This window comes from Lagopus muta, chromosome 10 (assembly GCF_023343835.1).
Source record: "Lagopus muta isolate bLagMut1 chromosome 10, bLagMut1 primary, whole genome shotgun sequence".
NCBI lineage: Eukaryota > Metazoa > Chordata > Aves > Galliformes > Phasianidae > Lagopus > Lagopus muta.
In genome coordinates, this window is record NC_064442.1 from 11,573,508 (window position 1) to 11,593,329 (window position 19,822).

At 39.0% G+C, this 19,822-nt stretch overlaps 1 protein-coding gene across 9 annotated transcripts in view; it reads right to left on the minus strand.

The window, feature by feature from the left end:
- MYO5A (myosin VA) overlaps positions 1-19,822 on the minus strand; it is a 96,511-nt gene that overhangs the window by 17,461 nt on the left and 59,228 nt on the right. For 5 of the 9 annotated variants that reach the window (XM_048956848.1, XM_048956852.1, XM_048956850.1 and 2 more), the window contains exons 15-28: positions 19,498-19,659; positions 18,276-18,373; positions 17,558-17,644; positions 17,350-17,458; positions 16,035-16,246; positions 14,953-15,109; positions 11,220-11,459; positions 10,517-10,765; positions 9,306-9,399; positions 8,329-8,477; positions 7,453-7,566; positions 5,137-5,283; positions 4,342-4,395; positions 3,506-3,733 (exon numbers count right to left, since the gene is read on the minus strand). In XM_048956848.1, the coding sequence (XP_048812805.1) occupies positions 3,506-3,733; positions 4,342-4,395; positions 5,137-5,283; positions 7,453-7,566; positions 8,329-8,477; positions 9,306-9,399; positions 10,517-10,765; positions 11,220-11,459; positions 14,953-15,109; positions 16,035-16,246; positions 17,350-17,458; positions 17,558-17,644; positions 18,276-18,373; positions 19,498-19,659 (2,100 nt within the window). The remainder of the gene's footprint in view (positions 1-3,505; positions 3,734-4,341; positions 4,396-5,136; positions 5,284-7,452; positions 7,567-8,328; positions 8,478-9,305; positions 9,400-10,516; positions 10,766-11,219; positions 11,460-14,952; positions 15,110-16,034; positions 16,247-17,349; positions 17,459-17,557; positions 17,645-18,275; positions 18,374-19,497; positions 19,660-19,822) is intronic. The other 4 variants (XM_048956849.1, XM_048956853.1, XM_048956851.1 and 1 more) reach the window with 1 other exon arrangement.

Sequence of the window (19,822 nt, forward strand, 5' to 3'; positions counted from 1 at the left end):
AGCATGCTAGAGTGAGTTTGGGTACTTCAGAAACAAGAGTTTAGTCTGTAACTTCTAAAACCATTTGGTGTATCTTCTAAAATGACCACATACAACATGCTGAAATATCATCTATCTACTGATTGGGTACATCTGTAAACCTTGTTTCATTATTTTTTTTATCATCTAAAAGAAAAGGAAATCATGGATTTGCATTTGGTTAATATTACTACATACTGAAATTCAAGCAGCGTGGTTTTGCAACAAGTTTACAAATGCAGCTTAATTCTGTTTTAAATTTTATTTCCAAATCTCATAAATAAAGTCTTTGCATATTTTCAATGCTCTGACAAAGCAGGCAATAATTTACAAGGACTGGAAATTTTTTAAGCTAGATATCATCAAAATGCAATTTTTGTTTCAGTTTTGAATGTTACTATGGCACTTTCACCTTCAGTAAAACTTTTCAGTAAAAGTATTTCAGTAAAACTTGAAATAAATAATCAGTGTTTGCAGTCAGCTAAGCCAGTCTGATCTTAGTCACCGCCGTGGATAATTACCACAGTGCTCTAACAAATTCAAGAGCTGTAATTCTGACTTTTCTTTTTGACTTCCAAAAAAATTAAGTGCTATTTTCCTGAGTAAAATTTTTCAAAGGAACAACTTTGAGGGCGTAAATTTTGGAGAACAGCTCTCTTATGCCTAATACAATTGGTGTTATCTAATAATAAAACACATAAGCTGCTCAAAAAATTATTCCCAAGATTACAGTGAGATCTTTGTCAGTTTTCTACAATTCTTTTGTTACTCTGTAAAAATACTGTACACTGCCAATATTGCCTTTGCAACGTATTTATTACTTCTGTGCTAATGGAAAAAATGCTAGTTACTCTTACATCCTCAAGACTACTCTAACTGCTATAGCTGTAACACTTAGCAGCTCTCATTTAAAGTCAGTTTGGTTCCTCTTTTTCCCAAATACTCTGTCTTCAACTAAATTTTCTAATCAAACATTCAGCAATTCCTGTCTAGTATCTGCAGATTACAACTTGAGTCCTGACTGCGCTCACTGCATGTCAAAGGTAACAAACACTATAAAGGAATCCTTCCTATCAAGGAACTCTTTTGTGAAATGTATAGATTTTGCTGTAGAGATCTGATTTGTAAATCACGACGCTGCTCCTGCTCTTCAAACACATTAAGCAGGATACACTGATTGAGCCAACCACACTGATTCATGGATCTTTCCTTTCATGTCCAGGTTAACATAAACCAACAGTGCAAAGTTGTTAAATCAGCTTGTTTTGAAGCAACTTATTTCCTTGTGCAGAAGGGGAAGATAGGGATAAAGGAGACAAAGAAAGGATAATGAGAATGGTTTTTCAATGACAGCAAAGTAAAGCTCAAGAACTTCAAATGCATCAAGCTGAGAGGTGCAGTCGATACATAGGAAGGAAGGGAAGCCATCCAGAGGGACCTGGACAGGCTGGAAAAATGGGCCCATGAAAACCTAATGAGGTTCAATAAGGCCAAGTGCAGGATGCTGCACTTGGGTCGGGGCAATCCCAGGTATTTATGCAAACTGGGTGAAGATCTCCTTGAGAGCAGCCCTGTTGAGAAGGACTTGGGGGTCCTGGTGGACGAAAAGTTGGACATGATCCAGGAGTGTGTGCTTGTAGCCCAGAGGGCCAACTGTGTTCTGGGCTGCATTAAAAAGGGGTGGCCAGAGGGAGAGGGAGGTGACTGTCCTCCTCTACTCTGCTCCTGTGAGGCCCCATCTGCAGCACTGCATCCAGGCCTGGGGCTCCAGCACAGGAAGGACTGGAGCTCTTGGAAGGAGTCCAGAGAAAGGCACTAAGATAATCAGAGGGCTGGAGCACCTCTCCTACGAGGAAAGGTTGAGGGAACAGGGATTGTTTAGCTTGGAGAAGAGAAGGCTCTGGGGAGACCTCGCTGTGGCCTTCCTTTACTTGAAGGGAGCGTATAAACAGGAGGGGGAATGGCTGTTTACAAGGGCGGACAGTGATGGGCGGGGGAATGGTTTTAAACTGAGACAGGGAAGGTTTAGGTTAGGTATTAGGAGGAAGTTTTTCACACAGAGGGTGGTGACGCACTGGAACAGGTTGCCAAGGAGGCTGTGGATGCCCCATCCCTGGAGGCATTCAAGGCCAGGCTGGATGTGGCTCTGGGCAGCCTGGGCTGCTGGTTGGCGACCTGCACACGGCAAGGGGTTGGAACTAGGTGGTCACTGGGGTCCTTTTCAACCCAGGCCATTCTATGATTCTCTGATACATGTAGGCTATATACAAAAGGCAGGGAAATGATATCTCAAATATTTGTCACTGTTTGTTTGTTTGTTTGATCACATTAAATAGTTCTGGTTAACAACTGTAGAAAATAACATGTACCTTGTCCTCCTGGCAATCAAATTGGTGGGCAAGAAAGAAGAGAAACAAAACATTAGAAAATTTTGTCTGAGCTGCAGCTGTCCAATCTAATAAATAAACTGTTAGCCATCCCACTGGTCACCTTCACATTTTCCTCATAACTAATGCAAAAAATCACAATTTGGTCCCACCATCACTGAGAATAAGTTATTCAAGGATTTCTATTCAAAAATTCACTTATAGTGCTAAAAATATCATAGGAAAATGAGTTTTGTTTGCTTTATAATTAAATCATTTGAAACAAGGTACATACACCTCTATGCATCACAGACTTTCAACTCATTTTGGACAACTATAAACACATTTCTGCAGTAAATGAAGGAAAGAGAAGATGTATCTGTTAATTTCCGACTGCAGTTGCAAATGCTAGAGTTCAGTTTAATGGAACTGATTAGTTACTAGTTTAACTGATACCTTTTCAGGTTAAGTAACTTATATTCAAAGCTATTACTTTGCTAAGTATCTCATCAGAATTATAGCTTTATTTTATTATTATTTTTTAGAAAATACACTTCAGGGAATGTGATCTATTCTTCTAAGACATGTCACCTATCAAGCAATAATATGGATTTCATATATTTTCATAGGCTATCTTTACAAGATTTTATTGTTTTTCTGTGTGCAGTCATTTATGAGCCTGCCTAGGTTTAGCAGAAATTGATCCTCGCACCTCCTGCTGGACTGTTAATTAAAAAGAATTCCTGACAACACAGTAAATTTCCCAGTCAAACTACATAATTTGCAAGAAATACAATACTGCTCCAAATGAGAATCATTTCTGCATCATTAAAAGAGTCTGGGGAGATCTTGGCCAGACAGTCTGTATTTGACAGCTTGCTATGATCTGCATATCTTCATGAGATGCTGGTAGATAATCCCAAGGTTGGTTTATTAACAGTCTCCCAATTTGGATTGCTGCAATTTATGCACCAGTAATGGATGAATAGCAAACACTTAGAAAGGCTTTGAAATGTAGATAATTTTTTCTGCCTTTTCCAGCAGGTTGATAAATTAAATAAGGCATGCGAGTTACACAATATAACTTCACTACCCAGTGAACCTCTTGACTGGTAATTTACCTTGGGTTGAATAGCTTCTTTCTGGCTAACCAACTGAGACCTCAGGATAAGCACTTCTTCCTTGCGTACTTCCAGTTCTTCGCTTACTGAAGTCAGCTGATCCAGGAGAACTCTGTATGCTGGAGCACCAGGAGCAGTTACCTCTGGAGATCGTGTTTCTGTGAGGGCCTTCTGCAGCTCGTTCAACTCGTTCTTCAGTTTTTTATTCTCAGATTCAAGCTCTTGACGCTGCAAAAAATGGAGACAATCCCATCAGCCAACAGCATGGCAGAAATGCTGAGCATCTGCAACAAACCCAACAATCCCTCCCCAGTCCCCAGCTGCATGCCCGACAGGTTTCACAGATAGGGCTACTGTTAGACTGAACCCACACATGTGTACTGTAGTACATGTAGATTTGAAGGGAAAGGAAAAAAGAAGCAACAATCCTTTTTTCTCCTATTCTTCCCTTAACAACAACAACAAAGCAAGCTTCCCAAACAGCAGCCAACAGGATAAGAAGATCGTGCATCATTCAGGTTTGCTAAGAAATGTTTTAATTGTTAGTGGCCTAAGGTATGTGTCAATTTAAAGAATGTTTCAAATACAGAGCTACATTTATCACTCTATCTTTGCCCAAATTAACTTGCAAGCTGCGCTAAGCCCCAATCATACACTCTATACCTTATTAAAAAAAAGATATTCTTACGATAAAATACTTCCAGGAGAACTTTAATTCTAGTTTTTCTAGCTAATATTCTGAAACAGCAGAGCCGATGTAACATACTACACCAGCACATATAATTGGTGGCAATATATTCACTAGAAAATAGCAAAGAACTCCTTCTTAGATTTACCTTGAGCGATTCATACTCCAACTCTGCACCTCTTATTGGAGGCCTTTCCTCCTCCTGTGAAAGAATACAGATTAGTGTGAAAAACACAAAGGAATAAGCAATCCTTTCTATTCCTTATTTTAGTTGGGGCAGGAAAAGGAAAGAGAGCTGAAAATTTTTTCCTATAGAAAATGCTCATTCTGGTACTGCTGAGCACTTTAAGTTGAATATTGGCATGGTCTCACTTAATTGTGTGTTGAAGGCACATAATTGGTTAATGTAAATAAAATCATGTACCTGTCACAGGTAATGAAACAGAGCCAATGAATGCCAGAATGTTTAATATATTCACTGTTGAAACAAATGCCAAAACTAGTTTAGTATTTTTACGAGTACTTAAGGATGCCATATGAGAGAATTACAGTTAAAATCTGCTAAGCAAGCTTGTCTAATCTCAGCTTTTTGGCTCTGCTTAAAGTACTTCTTATTCTGCCTAAAATTACCAATTACTTATTCTCCCCAACATTTAAGTTGGTTGTTATATTTTCATTCCTCAATAAACAAAACACCAAAGTCCCAGTGCATTTGGTTCCTTTTAACTTCCATCATACAATCTCAGAAACCTTGGAAAAGTAAATCATCAGTAGCTAGTACTGAGTCCTGACAGTACTAAGTACCAGGCATAAAATGTGTGGTAAAATAAAGCAAGTACTAGGGGAAGACAAGGACTTAGTAAAACCCAGTCAGCATTTGCACAGCTGATATTTCATCAGAGATACTCTGGAGTCAGCATTTGATCAGCTAGAAGGAGGACACCTTAGCTTTGGCACGAAGAGCCTGTTCCTCCTTTCTGTCCAGTTCATCCTGCAGGGATTGCTTTTCTTGCTCCAGCTCCGTAACCCGTTTCTGCAGCTTGAGGAACAGAGACATGTCCAATGGTGCCTTTTTCTCACTTGGCTCCTGCTTTAGGAAGAACAGAAGGAAGTCAAGACGTATTCCACTTCCAGAGCTAAAGGAAGCACTACTGTAAGTAAAAAAGGGAAAACAGACTGGGGAAAAGAAATGACACACAGAAATGTTACTTGATTCTGAGAGTTCACTACTGGCATCTAAAACGTTTCATCAGCTGTCAGAATGCTATTTCAAAAAAGGATCTACTCACATAAAACATATCTATGCCTACAGCCTAGCAAAAGGAAGCACCAGGGACAATCTAGCAGACAGTAGCCTATAATTAAGCATACCTTTTAATCTTACTTGTTTGGAGGGGAAGGAGAAAAAAATGTCTGTGGTTAGAATCATTTGGAAAGCAACTGGCAACCAATGCTTTTTCTGTTTTTTCTCCCCATTTCAAATTATCTCTCCTGTGAGTTCTTCAGATACAGAGAACTCTCTCTGATGAGTATAGATTTAGGTCCATGACTAACCAAGGTAATTTAGTGGGATGACATAAAAAGGTACTAAGAGATGTATTTCATGCCTTTTTGCTTTTATTATGCTAATTAAACAGCCTGTTCTGGGACTAATCCACTAGCTTTCTCACCATTTTCTGGGCAAGGACCAGCATTTGCCATCCAAAGGTCCATAAAAAACTGTTCATCAGCCATTTTGTACTTTATGTAGCAAGAAGATTAAAGCATTTACTATCAAGTGCACCATAAAATTTTGAAGCCTAGAAAAGGAACTAGAAAATTAATAATAATGACTTAGCAGATAAGCAAGTACAGCCATTTCCATTTCATCTCTCACTGTTGAGAGGAAGGCTCATAAACTACACTGGCAGCTCAGGAAAAAGAAAATGGACTTTCAGGTTGCTGGCTTTATTGTTTCATAATGACATAGTGTCTGTTTTTGTGATATGGTTTTGTGTCATTACCCCCTTAAAATTAACAGCATATATTAAAGAGAATATAGATTTAATCTTAACAGTGCTGCACTTAGTCACGCTACTGTTACTTTTTTTTCTTTACCATTTATGTTAAAAATAAAATCACCAAAATTGGCTCTAGAATAACAACTAAATAAGTCTATTAGCCAAAAGATGCTATTTGGCTTGCAAGTGAGATCCAATCACACACAGTTGCACTGTCCTTTTCTGAACTGCCTATAAAGATGGGAGCATCTTTCTGAAATAATTTTGCAAGGTGGAAAGTGTAAATGAGAAAGCAAATCGTGAAAGACACTGCTGAGAACACATGTCAGCAGGAATGTGTCGTGGTGTTTGCCTCCCTGATGGAAAATCACTTTCCATGGATGCTTTCAAAAACAGCCTGTAAAACAAATTGTGGAGATAACTAACCTAGAGGGCAAACAGAGGGAGCTCTGTGATTGCTCACAGTTATAAAAATCTCCGGTATGCACAAAAAAACTATGCATCTGCCAACTGCCAAGCACAGCCAGAGCACAAACCTGACAGCTTGTTGCTGTTAGTAGTCCCACTCCTGTGGGACTGAGAGGGACAAAACGTACAGTTGTCTTGGAATATACAGAGAAGGCTTGGAGATGCAAAACAATTACTGCTGGTTATTATTCATTAAAGAGAATCATATTATTGAATATTTTAAAATAATCTGTGATTTGTGTTGCTCCATATTCCAAGGGATAGTATATTTTCTGAGTTTTATTTGTCTGTATGAAACGGAGAAAATACGAATTGATGTGAGGTTCTCACCCCAAACAGGGAGTACATTTCTTGAACACCCTAAGAGTGCAGCCTGCCACCTTGTCTCTTTTCATCCTCGAAATACTTGGCATACAGACTTCTCAGGAACTCTCATTGGTTTTCTGAGTTCCTACTTTGTGGTGAAAAGTTGATTGTGCTTATAAACACTGGCAGGCAAATGTTTTTCCAGATGCAAAACAATTGGAGGTCCAAGTGTTTAGTCTGCATTTTCTGTGATGTGAAAGAATTCAAAGCATTCTTTCACAAAGTCTTTTCAAATAGGATTACAGCTAACTACAGAATGAGCTACTCTCAAAAAGGAAATGGAAACTAGACAGATTTAGCATTAGATTTCTCAACATATAGTGTTCACAAGCACATATACCAAAAAAAAAAAAAGAGATAGGAATGAACTCAGTCATTGATCAATGAAAAGTTTTGTTGTGTTGGTTTTTTTTTTTTAAAATTACCTCCATCCTCAGTGGTAAGTCTTCTGCTTCTGTGATCTCAGAGCTAAAAGTATATTCAGATTCATTGCTACTGTGAGTTGAATCCGTTCTTTTGTGTCCAGGCTTGGGGATGCTCTGGAGAGCAAATTAAACAAATCAATACCACTGTATGTTTTTTTTCCTGTGACTGTCTCTTCATACCTAAAAGTTAGCTTGTAATATATTTGGTTATTATTCCACAGCTACCACTATTTACAAGTAAATGTACTTGATTCTGGTCTCTTGTGCAACCTAAATCTATGAGAAGTAGTTCACAAAGAAATCTAAGTAGACAGATCAGATGATATGCTAACAAGTATTGCTGCAGGAAGCAGAATCAAGCAGCAGTATCAAGCAGCAGTGCAGCATTTCGTGGGAAAGGAAAGCTCATTTCACAGGAAAGGTTCAGTCAGGGTAGAAAAACACAAGCAGGAATTCTTTAGATTTCCAGGTATTGGAGTGAGGAACACTTTTTTGTCCTGCCACATACAATATTCGTAGAGCTATCAACAATTTAATACTAGGTCAATGTGGTACAAATAGCCTTAAACGTGTGAATAACTTCAAGGCAAAGTAAGGGCTGAGGGCATATGCATTATCCCTAGCAAAGACCAAGCAGAAATTTAGTCTTTTACCACAGAAATGAAAATAAATGAGAGAAAAAAAAAAAACCCAACTATTTTAAATGCATTTGTTTTGCCTGAGCAAATCTAATTAATCAATAACTAAAACAACAAACTCTGCTTTCAGGTATAGTAAAAACTGGATGGTTGAGAGCAGTTAGTTACTATTACACCCATAGATTCTGCCTAAACACACCTGTGAACAGCTTTTGACTTCCCACGTTCCGCCACTTACCACCATTAAGTTCATTTCATCCTTGAGGTCATCATACCGCTCCTCCAAGCGGCTGAACTCATTCAGCAGGTTCTGATACCGTAACCTTTCATCATTCAGGTCTAGCTCCAACTGCTTCGTTTCCTCCACCAGCTTCTTCTCCATTGTCTCTGCCACAGAGAACAGGAACCCAAAATGAGAACTCCAGTTTCTACCTATCATGCAGCTCATCCATCCCGTAGGTACAGGACTGCACTAGGAACATATACTGAATGCATCCTGTTATGTGAGGCTGGTTTGTGGTATTTGTGCTTCTGTAGGGACAATCAAGCTAGATATATTAAAGACCAAAGACTTACTGTGATAAGCACAGAATGGTTCACTCAGTCAGTTTTCCTGCTTCTGGCTTTCATTAGCAATGCCAGGAGGGAGAAGGAAGAGGCACCAGGCCAATGATGCATTATTTCAAAAGCAAGATGTGAGATGTTCTGCAAGTCAAGCACTTCTCATCACAGCTGCTTCCACCATAACCTTCACATCTAGAGCTATGGTTTTCTGGCTGCTGTCTGCACAGTGGTAGCAGCAGTTGCCACAGCAGCTCGTAGGGCTCAGAAATTTTGGATCAAACTTACACCTTCTAATGAGGAAAGCATCAGGCACTCAAATGTCTGCCTACACAGGGACCACAACATTTGCTTTCACAATCAGTAAATCACACTGGAAAACTATGCTGCAGTAGATTCACTGAATTAAACATCAGAGCCTTCTTTTACAACGTAAAACTTTGCAACAAGAATCCTCACCTAAAAGATCCTAAACTCACAGTGAAAAACTCAAACGGTAAATATTTCTGACATATGAGAGTTCTTACAACAAAGAAATTAAACTATTAATCTAATGAGGAATACAAAACAGCATATTATCTCAATTTAGCCAGTAGAGTGTGCTTTACAAGCAAACATGAAGTATAAAATCTGAGCAAAGAGAACAGCACCAACCTGTTATCTCCTTTGCTTGGTCATGGATGCGGCGGTTCAGCTCCTCCTTTTCTGTTTTCAGTAATGTGTTCTGCTCTTTCAGTTCTGATACCAGCTGGAGAGATAACAAAATATCTGGCTCAGAATGCATTTCATCTTCCATCAACAGCTCTAACAGCAATTACATCCTTGTTGTAAGAGTACAAATATTTAGGCTTTTATTGGTCTCTCAGATAATTAAATCTGGGAGCTAAGTTGTGACATATTCATTTCTCAAATTACTTTCCTATGTACACCTCACTTCAAATTCTCCCATTCATTTTGCATTTATTCCATTTCTGATCAGATGCTGAAACTGCCTTATACTACTCCATTATGCCATTTTCCAATGAAGTCACCAAGATGTAATTTATTTCTTAAAACAATATCTTCCTAAAACAGGAACAGATTTGCTAGCTCTCTTGTTTATTCCCTTGCATTTGTTAATACAGTAATCTAACATCCACCCAAAAGCTGTGCCACTTCAACTATGCTCAGGTTTGCCAGTTACTCATTTGTCCCTGTTTATGGATATATCAGAGTCACTCTGTTTAATCAATTAATATTTTTTCTTTTCATTCAACTGGCCTTGAAATGCATCATGGCAGCACCACATAATGATACAATGGCTCTTCCAATACTCAAAACTTGCTCCATATCAACAAGTAACTGTAACATTAAACAACTTGTTTGCTACATTTGTACTTAAAGCACAGATAAGGAGTTAGTCAAAACCTGTTTAACTAGAGTGTCCATACATACGGGAACTGAGCAGGCTAATTATTTAAATTAGACAAGATATAAGTAGGTACTGTTTGAATACGATGCATGAAACTGATTTCAGACATCTATACAACTGTACTCTCTAGGTAGGTAAAATGATTTCTTTGTAAGATGTGCTGTCTTGCACTAATCGAGTGAGCTTGGGTATTCAGATTGGCAAATTCTTTCAATATAAAAATCTGAATAGACCAAGTAAATGTACTTACACACAATATGTAAATTTACCATATTCTTCAAGCACAGGTGCAATTACTTAGATATCAGACCTATTTACTGTTGTACAGCTATAACACTAATTAAAAATACTGTTAAAATACCAGACATACAACCAAAGCAGTTAAGTCTGACAAAACGTGAGTGGACACCAGGCTCCTGTAAGTCTGCTCATGCACCTCGGACTGCATACTTACCTGCTCAGTTTCATGTTTGTATTTGTCTGCCCATTCCTCAATTGTCTTCTTCTCAGTCTGAGTCTGTTGCAGCTCCTTCCGGAGCTTGGCAATCTCCTCCTGGAGGCTGAGAACACGATTGGTTGCATTCTTAGCTTCCTCCTCACTCATACGAAGCCTCTCCACATCACTCCGAAGCTTCTCTGTCTCTGTGCTGTATGTGATCTCCAGGTTATTCATCTTCTCCAGCAGAGATTTGTACTCTTTGTTCTTTGCAAAACACAAAAGAGACATCGTAGCAGTTGGAGAAGTTCTGGTTTAAGGAAGCTTTCTGGTTGCTTACAGAATATACCGAGACAGGGGAACAAGAGAGCAGTTCCCTCCTTTTCAGTATCTTTTTGCAGGAGAATTGCTCAAAGAGGTGGCAGAACAGTCCGGTCTCTAAGTTTACACATCAATGTACTGAACTAAAATCAAACAAACACCAAACTTGATCATATCACCTTCCCCTTTAATTGAGCAACTGGAGTGCTTCCAACGAAAGACTGAAGCTAAAGGAGTAGATGCTTTCTCTCAGTGCTTCTGAGAGACACAAACAGATGTTTTAAGATTTCAGTTCAACTGCTGTCTACTTTTCTCTTCTCTCAGCATTATTCAGCAGAGAAGAGATTTGCAGTGAATGCCCAGTGCTACAGAAGGAAACACAAGACTCCCAGAGCTTTACCTGTTCATCAATTTTCCGCTGCAGCTGCATGATCTTGTTCTCCAAACCAATGTGAAGCTTCTTGTAGCGTTCCACAGACCGAGCCTCTATCTTCAGTTTCTTCAGCTCCCTCTTGGCCATCATGCGCCGGTAACAGCATTGCAAGTAAACAATTGCCTTCAAGGTCCTACGGTAGTGCACTCGAGCCAGCCAGCCTCTTACATGTTTCTGAATAATAATAGACTTGTGCTCTCGAAGCATCTACAGTTCAGAAAAAACACCACAAGTGCTATTAGAGCTACATCTGCTCAGTTAAATCGACTCCATAATGAAAGGTGTAAAGATGATGTAAATAGAGACACCTTAGTCTGAAAAGAGAAACTGCTGGTGAAATGCAAAAGAAATGAATCTGGAATTAATTTTTTAAAAACAGAAGAGTAAAAGAAGACAGGAATAAGGAAGACAAAATAAAATAAAATAAAATAAAAAAACAGAATTAAGAACATGGAAAGAAAGAACCAGAGACATGTTGAAGAAGCAAGCATTCCTTTCTGCTGATGTCAGATCAAGCAAATTACAAAAATACATTATACCCTTTGTCAAGATTACAAATACAATCCAGATGACCGAATGTTTTTTTATTGTCTCTTTTACTTTTAAACTTCTTAAAAGCACTGACATATGCAGCACAGAATTAATCAATGCACAGCATAAAATCACTGCACTTGACACACAGTGCAGCTATTACATACTGTAACCCAAAGAACATTACAGCAGCTGTTAGTAAGAACAGCCATACCCTAAGATGACTGAGCTACACGTTCCAGGATGTGTTCTTTTCTTTTTTTTCTTTTTGCTTGCCATTCCTTATACTTGTCAGCTGGAAAAATATTTTCCTCCCTATATATTTTAATCAGAAATTTTAGACTGTAGTAATTCCAATGCATTTGATGGCAGAATTTTCAGTTATAGATTTGAGATGTGAAAAAAAAAAAAGAAAAATTAGTTGTAGCTATTTTTAAAAAGTCACTTTAATGAAACATAATCAAGAAATCAGCCAGAGATTTCCACTAGGAAGATTCTACTATGTGTTTCTGGATCCTTCACCCACGGATTCAAACAGTGATCCCCCAGGTTTGGAGCACCTGAATTCCTGTAGACCACAGCTATGCTGGGAGAGCATGTCTAAACCCACAAGACTTCCAGGACTCTGAGAACTCCAGAGTTCACTTAATAAAACTTCTGCAAATTAAACAGTTTATTCTAAAGAGCAAAACTATTTAAGATCTTGTGTTACTTACTGGATTTGGTAGCTTAAAGTTCACACATAATTTCACATTCTTACAATGATTTACCACAAAGGTGATAAAGCAAACCAGCACTGTAATCAAATTTTATTGTATTTTACACTTCTTAGCAAATGAACTGGAATGTGTTAAAAGCGTTACATTTTCAGATCAATGAATTTGAAAGGTTCACTGGCAAAGTGGCAATATTCTAAGAAATAGAAGCTTTCTGCCTTAGCATTCATTTTTAAAGAAAAAAGCGAGGACTTGAAATACCAGTGCTCAATTCAAAAGCAGGAAATAGATCCCTAGAAACTACAGCAAGGTCAAAAGCCAAAGTCCTTCTGACTGCAAGTAACACAGTTAGCACTCCTGCCTCCTCCATACGTGCTTCCTGAAATAGTCTTCCAGCTTACCCATAGATGCCCTAATAACTAAGATACAACTAGTTTGAAGCAGCACTGTCACCTGGAGCATGAAAGCAGTAAGTCCCATAGAATACCTCCATTGTGTAGGGATGGTCCTCATCTGCCAGTGAATTCTCACACCCATGCAATCCAGTGATGAAACAGTACGCTCCAATGTGAGAGTATCAGAAAAGTCACTTAATTTATCAGGTATTTTCTCCTGGAAAATATAACCTGATAACCTGATTTTAAAATATAACCTGATAACTAAATTCCTTCTCCAGCGAACAAGCGCATTGCAAAGTCTCAGGCAGAAGCTTTCCCCGGGATGTGTGAAACAGATGATTCAACCATTTCAAATTCCTTCTGTTAGTCATGTGACTGCCAACCCGTGCCCTCTGTTATAAAAACAACAACAGATACCTTTCACAATCCTAACTACCGACACAGGCACCATATATTATGTACAGTCACAGCTCAGCCAAGGGTGCAGTCACAGGACGACCTTTCAGTTTCACTCACCCGCAATCACCATGAACTTCAGAAGATGTGTTTACCTCTGCATGCACAGCTTGCAGAGCTTGTGCTTCTGTCTCTGGACGTCCCTGTATCTCAGCTTTTGTAAAATAGCACCTTTATGAGGATGATATCTACATGCTACAACTCAGATGCAGTCAATGCACCTTCCACCTGCGTTGTGAACTTTGTGTTTTACTGTGGTGAACAATTCACTGCTCAAGGGGGGAATTCCCTGACAGGCAAATACAAACACTTCATATGGTGATCCCTCCAGAAATCCACAACAGACTCATAGAATCACTAAGGTTGGAGAAGACTACCAAGATCATTCAGTCCAACTGCCAACCCACCATCACCCTGCCCACTGACCCACTTCTACTACCAGGGAATAAAACAGATCTATATAACATCATGCTACAGGACAGATGTAGTATACACCACTGACATGACTAACTTCAGGTCTACAGAACCATCTCCTGCAGATGAGCCATTTCCTAAGGATAGCCTTTATCCCACATTATGCTGTGACCTGCATCTTGCTGTTGTATCTGCCAGCAGTCATATCTGTCAGACCATGGTTATAAACACATATATTCTTACAACATAAAATATGGCTTCTAATACTGAAGACGTCAAGAATTCTAATCAAAAAAAGCAAAGACCCTCACAAAATTGCTGAGTCAAGCAGAGTAAACAGAGCTTAGAAATTCTGATCAGGGATCCTTACTTCCTAGTAAGGATGCTACTTAAAACTGTTCTCACAGAAGAGTGCCATGCAAGCTGGCATTTTGTAATCTAATCATCTGAATCTTAATTCTGTTTCCAGTTCTATAACCACTGAAAAGGAAATTATAACTTCCTTAAAACAATTTTTATTTTTAATCAAAGACAGTCAAGAAAATGTTATCATTTTTGTTAGGGCAGAATTATAGCAATTTATCTCCAAAATGAAGCCAACATCAACACAAAAAAACCAAAACACAACAATCTGTCAAAGTTTCAATCTCTTTTTTTTTTTTTTTCTTTTTTTTTTTCCAGGTATCTCTTTGCCAACATTCATGTCTTTCACATATTCTCTCAACCCCTCCATAGTTTTACAGATTCACTGAAATTAGGAATGGAATAGGAATACTACCACATCATATATGCATACTGATGTGAGCAGTGCTGATTTGGACTCATATATGTGGATATGGCATATCCACACAAATCTATTTTCACTATTTATTTTAAGTGCCTCTACATTCCATACAACAAACAAAAAACATCTTCTCAAGTCTGTAAATCCTTGCTAGATGCTTCATTGACTGCATGGAAAGTCTATGCATTCATATTAGATGACAATGTGAATACCTCTGAAATGAGTGATTCACTGATTACAGTATCAGAACTTTCTAATCTCCAGGTGCTGCCTTTCCAACCATTTGTTTGTGCATTATGCATAACAGCATGCAGGTTCCCAAGGGGACACCAGAGAGCAGCTTCATTCTGAAGGTACGTGGAAATAAAATTAGAGTAAAGGAGTAAAACATTATTTCTTACCATCTGGTACTTGTTTCTGACCAGGTAACCTCTTAAGAGAGCCTGCAGAGCAATAGTAGCATCTCGCATGCACTGGTATCTTTTGCGGACCACATACATGCGCTGGAACTTCTGAATAATGATGGCAGCCCGTGTTCTGCGCAGGAACTTGGCATAGCTATGCAAGAAAGATTGCAATAATACCTGTAACTGTTGTCCAATATTTTAATACTGTTTTTTACATCCTGTAAATTTATTCGCTTTCTCAGGAATTGCACACTTTCCTTCAGAAAGCTGTCAGCAGTACCACGTACTGACTTGCTATTTTACCATACAGCAGTACAACAGAACGATGAACAGAAACCTTGCAAGGTTTTCCAGGAGTTGTTTTCACTTGTTCTAGAAGCTGTGCTACAGATCTGGCAAAATAAATTCAGCTTCATTTCTCATCACCTTTTCTTCAGCTTTAAACCTATTTCTGCTTCCAAACTTCCTCTCCTAAACTCAACCTGTAGAAGATGTTTGCTCACTCCTGGTCTTCTCAGGAAGACAATTGCAAAGCATTGTGACATAAGCCTCTCTTCAAAGGTAGATGCTTACAGTTTTCAAAACCATCTTGTCTTTAATGATGCCACCTTCACTCCTACTCTTTAGCTCATGCAGGGCCATCACTCAGGAGTAAATCCAAACAAATGACTCTGGCTAACCTAATTCCCTTCACAGCTGCATTCTGGGTGACAAATCACTTCTCTAGCTGCACAGACCCAGTCAGGAGCAGATATGGAAACTGGTCAGTGACAATTTAACCAGAAGTCCTGCTTTACCTCACTTTCAGATATATCTCCTAGAACTAGTTTTATTCTGCTCCCACTAACAACATACTGTTGTAAGCATCATCTGGCTAGGGTGCTACTGTCCTCTTATGAAGGTCAAAAACAGGCAGGAGAGACACACTCATTATATTCAATTTCCTTAATTTTCCTGTAAAATCATTTCCTCTCAGCCAGCATAGAAAGGAGAGAGCAAATATATCACATTTAAATGTCCTACTTAAAGGTATCTGAATTGAGGCTAGTGTGGATTTTCCCCAGAGTATTGCTTACCATCGTGCCTGGTACCCTCTGACATATCTCTGAATGGTGATGGCAGCCCTCCTCATACGCATGTACTTCTTTCTCATCAGCCAGCCCCGGATTGTCTTTTGGATGCGGATACAGGCAGCTCTCAACTTATCTGCCCTTATTTTTTCAAGATAGGCTACTTGACCAGCCCGGAAAAATATTTTTGTCTTACCAAACTGGTACTTATCCTTGTCCTATTTTCAGAGGTAAAAAGATGATCAGTTAGAGCATTAAATGTTAGCAGATTTAAAAAAAAAAAAGACATGAAGGCTAAATGAAGGTACCATTAGTAAAGAGGCAAATTTACCTGTGTAATATTTAAAGTAAATCTAGACTTGAATTAGCTAGTGAAGGAGAGTATTTTCTCTGCATGATTCTGTTAACAAATTAATATAAAAAGGTCACAAGCAGGGCCTGAAGAAATAAAACAAGGTATTTGCTTAAAGAAGAATGCCACAAAGTTTGTGAATGACATGGAAGGCTATAAGAGATGAAGAAGAGGCCCAGAGGATGAAAGTGATACAGGCAATGCACATTTGAAATTTCTTGCCTAAGCAGTGGAAACTGCCCAATTTCAACCATATTATACAGTACAAAGGAAACAGCTCAGGCTTCAAACGTGTACTCATCATTTACTGACACCAGGACTGAGCCAGAACAAAACACAGCTATGCTCCTGAAACACATCTGAAATTTCAGAACTAAAGCAGGAAGAGAATAATATTTTATCTCTGCATGGCTGCTGCCCTCCTTAGGGGGAAATCCTGAGACAACAGAAACCATAGAAAAGTACGATAAAAAAATTATTTTGTTGATTTATTGATGCCAAGTTGAAATGAATGGCAAAAGATTTTAGTTAAGTCCAGCCAATGACACAGAATTCAGAAAGCCAACCTGTCTGCAGAATACTTATTTTTCTTATTTCCATAAACATCTTAACATTGGCATTGTACTTCAACAAGGTGAATTTCTTGCTTTTGTATCTTTAGAAAACTTTATTTCTTTCTCTTCTGCGTAAGTCTCAGTTAATCACCCTCTACCTGGGCAATACTTAGAACTGTCTCTTTGTAGCCTGACTTCCTCCACTGCTCATTGGTTCTTAAAAAATCCCAAGAAACCATATCAGTTCAGGTGCAATTCTGGTGCTAATGGCATAGTCTGGAAATGCAAGGCTGCAAAAGGAGGTAAGAGTTAAAGCAAGGGGCTGCTGTGGTATGACAAAGGCTGATGGCACTCAGCAAGGAGACCTATCTTTATTCCTTCAGATTCCAAATGCTTTAAGGACTACATCTAGTACCAGAATCAGCTTCTCCAGGACATTTTTACATGTCTGCTTTCGGTCACTCAGGACATCTTTCTGCTTCATCAGAACACGGTAACGGCTGAAGAACTCTTGGTACGTCCACCTGTTCCATAAAACAGAGATGGTGTCAGCTCAAACAACAAACAATTCTCTTACAAAAAATAACTGTAGCTGAAAACAATCTAAAAAGCAGCAAACACACCTGGAGGGGAAACCAGCTGCACTGATTCGGATGGTCTCCAGGACACCGCAAGCTCTCAGCTGCTGCACTGCTCGCTTTTCGTCAAATCTGTGTGGGATTAAAAAGAACCTGTGGGTGTGGGGTTAGTGTTACCCAGTACCTTTGGATCCGTGGGATCTGACAACTGGATAGCAAGTACAGGTAGTGCTTCCACAACTCAGCAATAACAGAGAACAGCCTGATCACAGAATTCAGAATTGCCTGAGCTGCTTCAAGACGCTCATCTACAGAGGCCTTGTCCCATTTCTCACCAGCCTGCCTGACACACGTGGTCATGGAGGTCTTTTTGTGCCCAGCTGTTAAACAGGCATTTGAGAAAAGCTCTGAGCAAATTCATATATGAAAAAAGATTAGGAATAACTGGAAATAAGAAAACAACGTAATTAGTAAAAGCAAATTCCAGCAAATGTAAGATATGCTGTCAGTCAAATTCAAAACAGCTAAACTGAAATTGCAGGTATTTCTCACATATCACCATGCAAGAAAAAAAGCTCAGAAAGAACCCTCTACTCCAAAACATGCCCTGCTGTAAGCACACATCGGCACGCACATAACAACAGAAATGAGGCACACCATTGCACTCCTGACTGAGCAATGTTTAGCACAACCTCGACCCCGAGTCCTTGGGGAATTCCCTCCGAATCCCAGGCCTACATGAACCACACACAAACCAACTTACGTGAATGGAAACTTGAAGTCGTTAGGCTTAATACAGCGCACGTAGTGTGGAGTTGTAGCATTCAGGGTTTCCATCAGCAGATGAAGAGAGTTTCGAAACTTATTGAAAAAGAAGGGGAAAACATCAAGGAATAATCTCAACTGCCATGTTTGAAAGAATCTCAGGAAGTAGACTGAGCAACACTTGCTTATTCATGATAGTGCTTTTGGTAGAAAACACAACATCAACTTGTTTTTGTTATGGCAACAGATACTAGATCCAGATATCATTTTGGGGTGAACTACATTACAGCCAGAGCTCTAAATGCTAGACTTTATGGGAGTAAAACTCCCTACAGGCATGTGATAAATTACAAAAACATGTGATAAACTGATTTATTTTCAGCTTCTGCCTATCTCTTCTATGCTAAAACTTGTCCAATCCATCTCTTCATGAGTGAACTTCATGGCATTACTAAACAGCCATTTAATTTTATATCAACTTCAAATAAAATTTAAAATCAACAGAAAAGAACAATTATCATTTGCTTTGTCTCCAGTGACTCCAGTGTCACACCTACTGATGAGAACTCTGGATGATATTCTAGAAGTCCCAAAGGAAAATGGAACTGCTCAATAGCACAGTGGTACAGACTGGCAAGTACATTAAAACTGAGTACCAAACTGTCACAAAATGTTCTCATTGGCTTCAATGAATATTCCAAGGGACAATCCACCATACATAAAGCGCTAGCTGAGGACAAATCCATCCTGAGAAAACATCTGTTAAATATGTTGATTGGAAATTAACAAATAATTCAGCCATACCGATTTACTCACTTTTAATACAATTCTGGCACATACAGATGGATATTTTATGTTTAGCCCTCTGTGAGTTTTCTGAGGATTGAACTCATACTTTTGAATTGAGTCAATGAATGTGAAAACTACCAAAAAGACACTGTACAAGATTTTCAAAGCTTCTCAGCATCCAACCTGTTAAACCTACCTCGCAAAAACATTAGTTTCTGATTTGGCACCACATTAAGAATTGAGCTCCCTGAAACTCTGGCCCAAATTATGTTAGTAATTATGGTATATTTGCATTATCTGTATGTCACGAACAACTGCAGTGGTCCCAAAATCACTAGGGACCCCAGGAATCACTAGCCTGCCCAAAGACCTATTGGACAGAGGAAGGTAAAAAGCAAGATTATTTCGCACAGCTGCATCCTTAAACTCACCTGATGTCCCACAGTTTTCTTATGCTCCTTGCTAGTTTGACCTGGCCTGGCCTTGGCTGGTTTTACAGGAGTTCGAGACAATGGCACACGGCCTGAAGAGGTGGCTGATGTGGGACTGATGACCTTCTCCTCATCCTGGAATAACTCTGGCAGCAGCTTAAACTGGTATAACAGCAAAAAAAAAATTACAGAGAGTAAGAATGCAGCAAGTGATGCCACACATTTGTGCTTAAGGTGGTTACAAACCAGGCTCTGTTTTCTTCAATGCCACATAGGAAAACAGAAATAAATAGCAATCAAAACTATTGATTGCTTTAATTTTAAA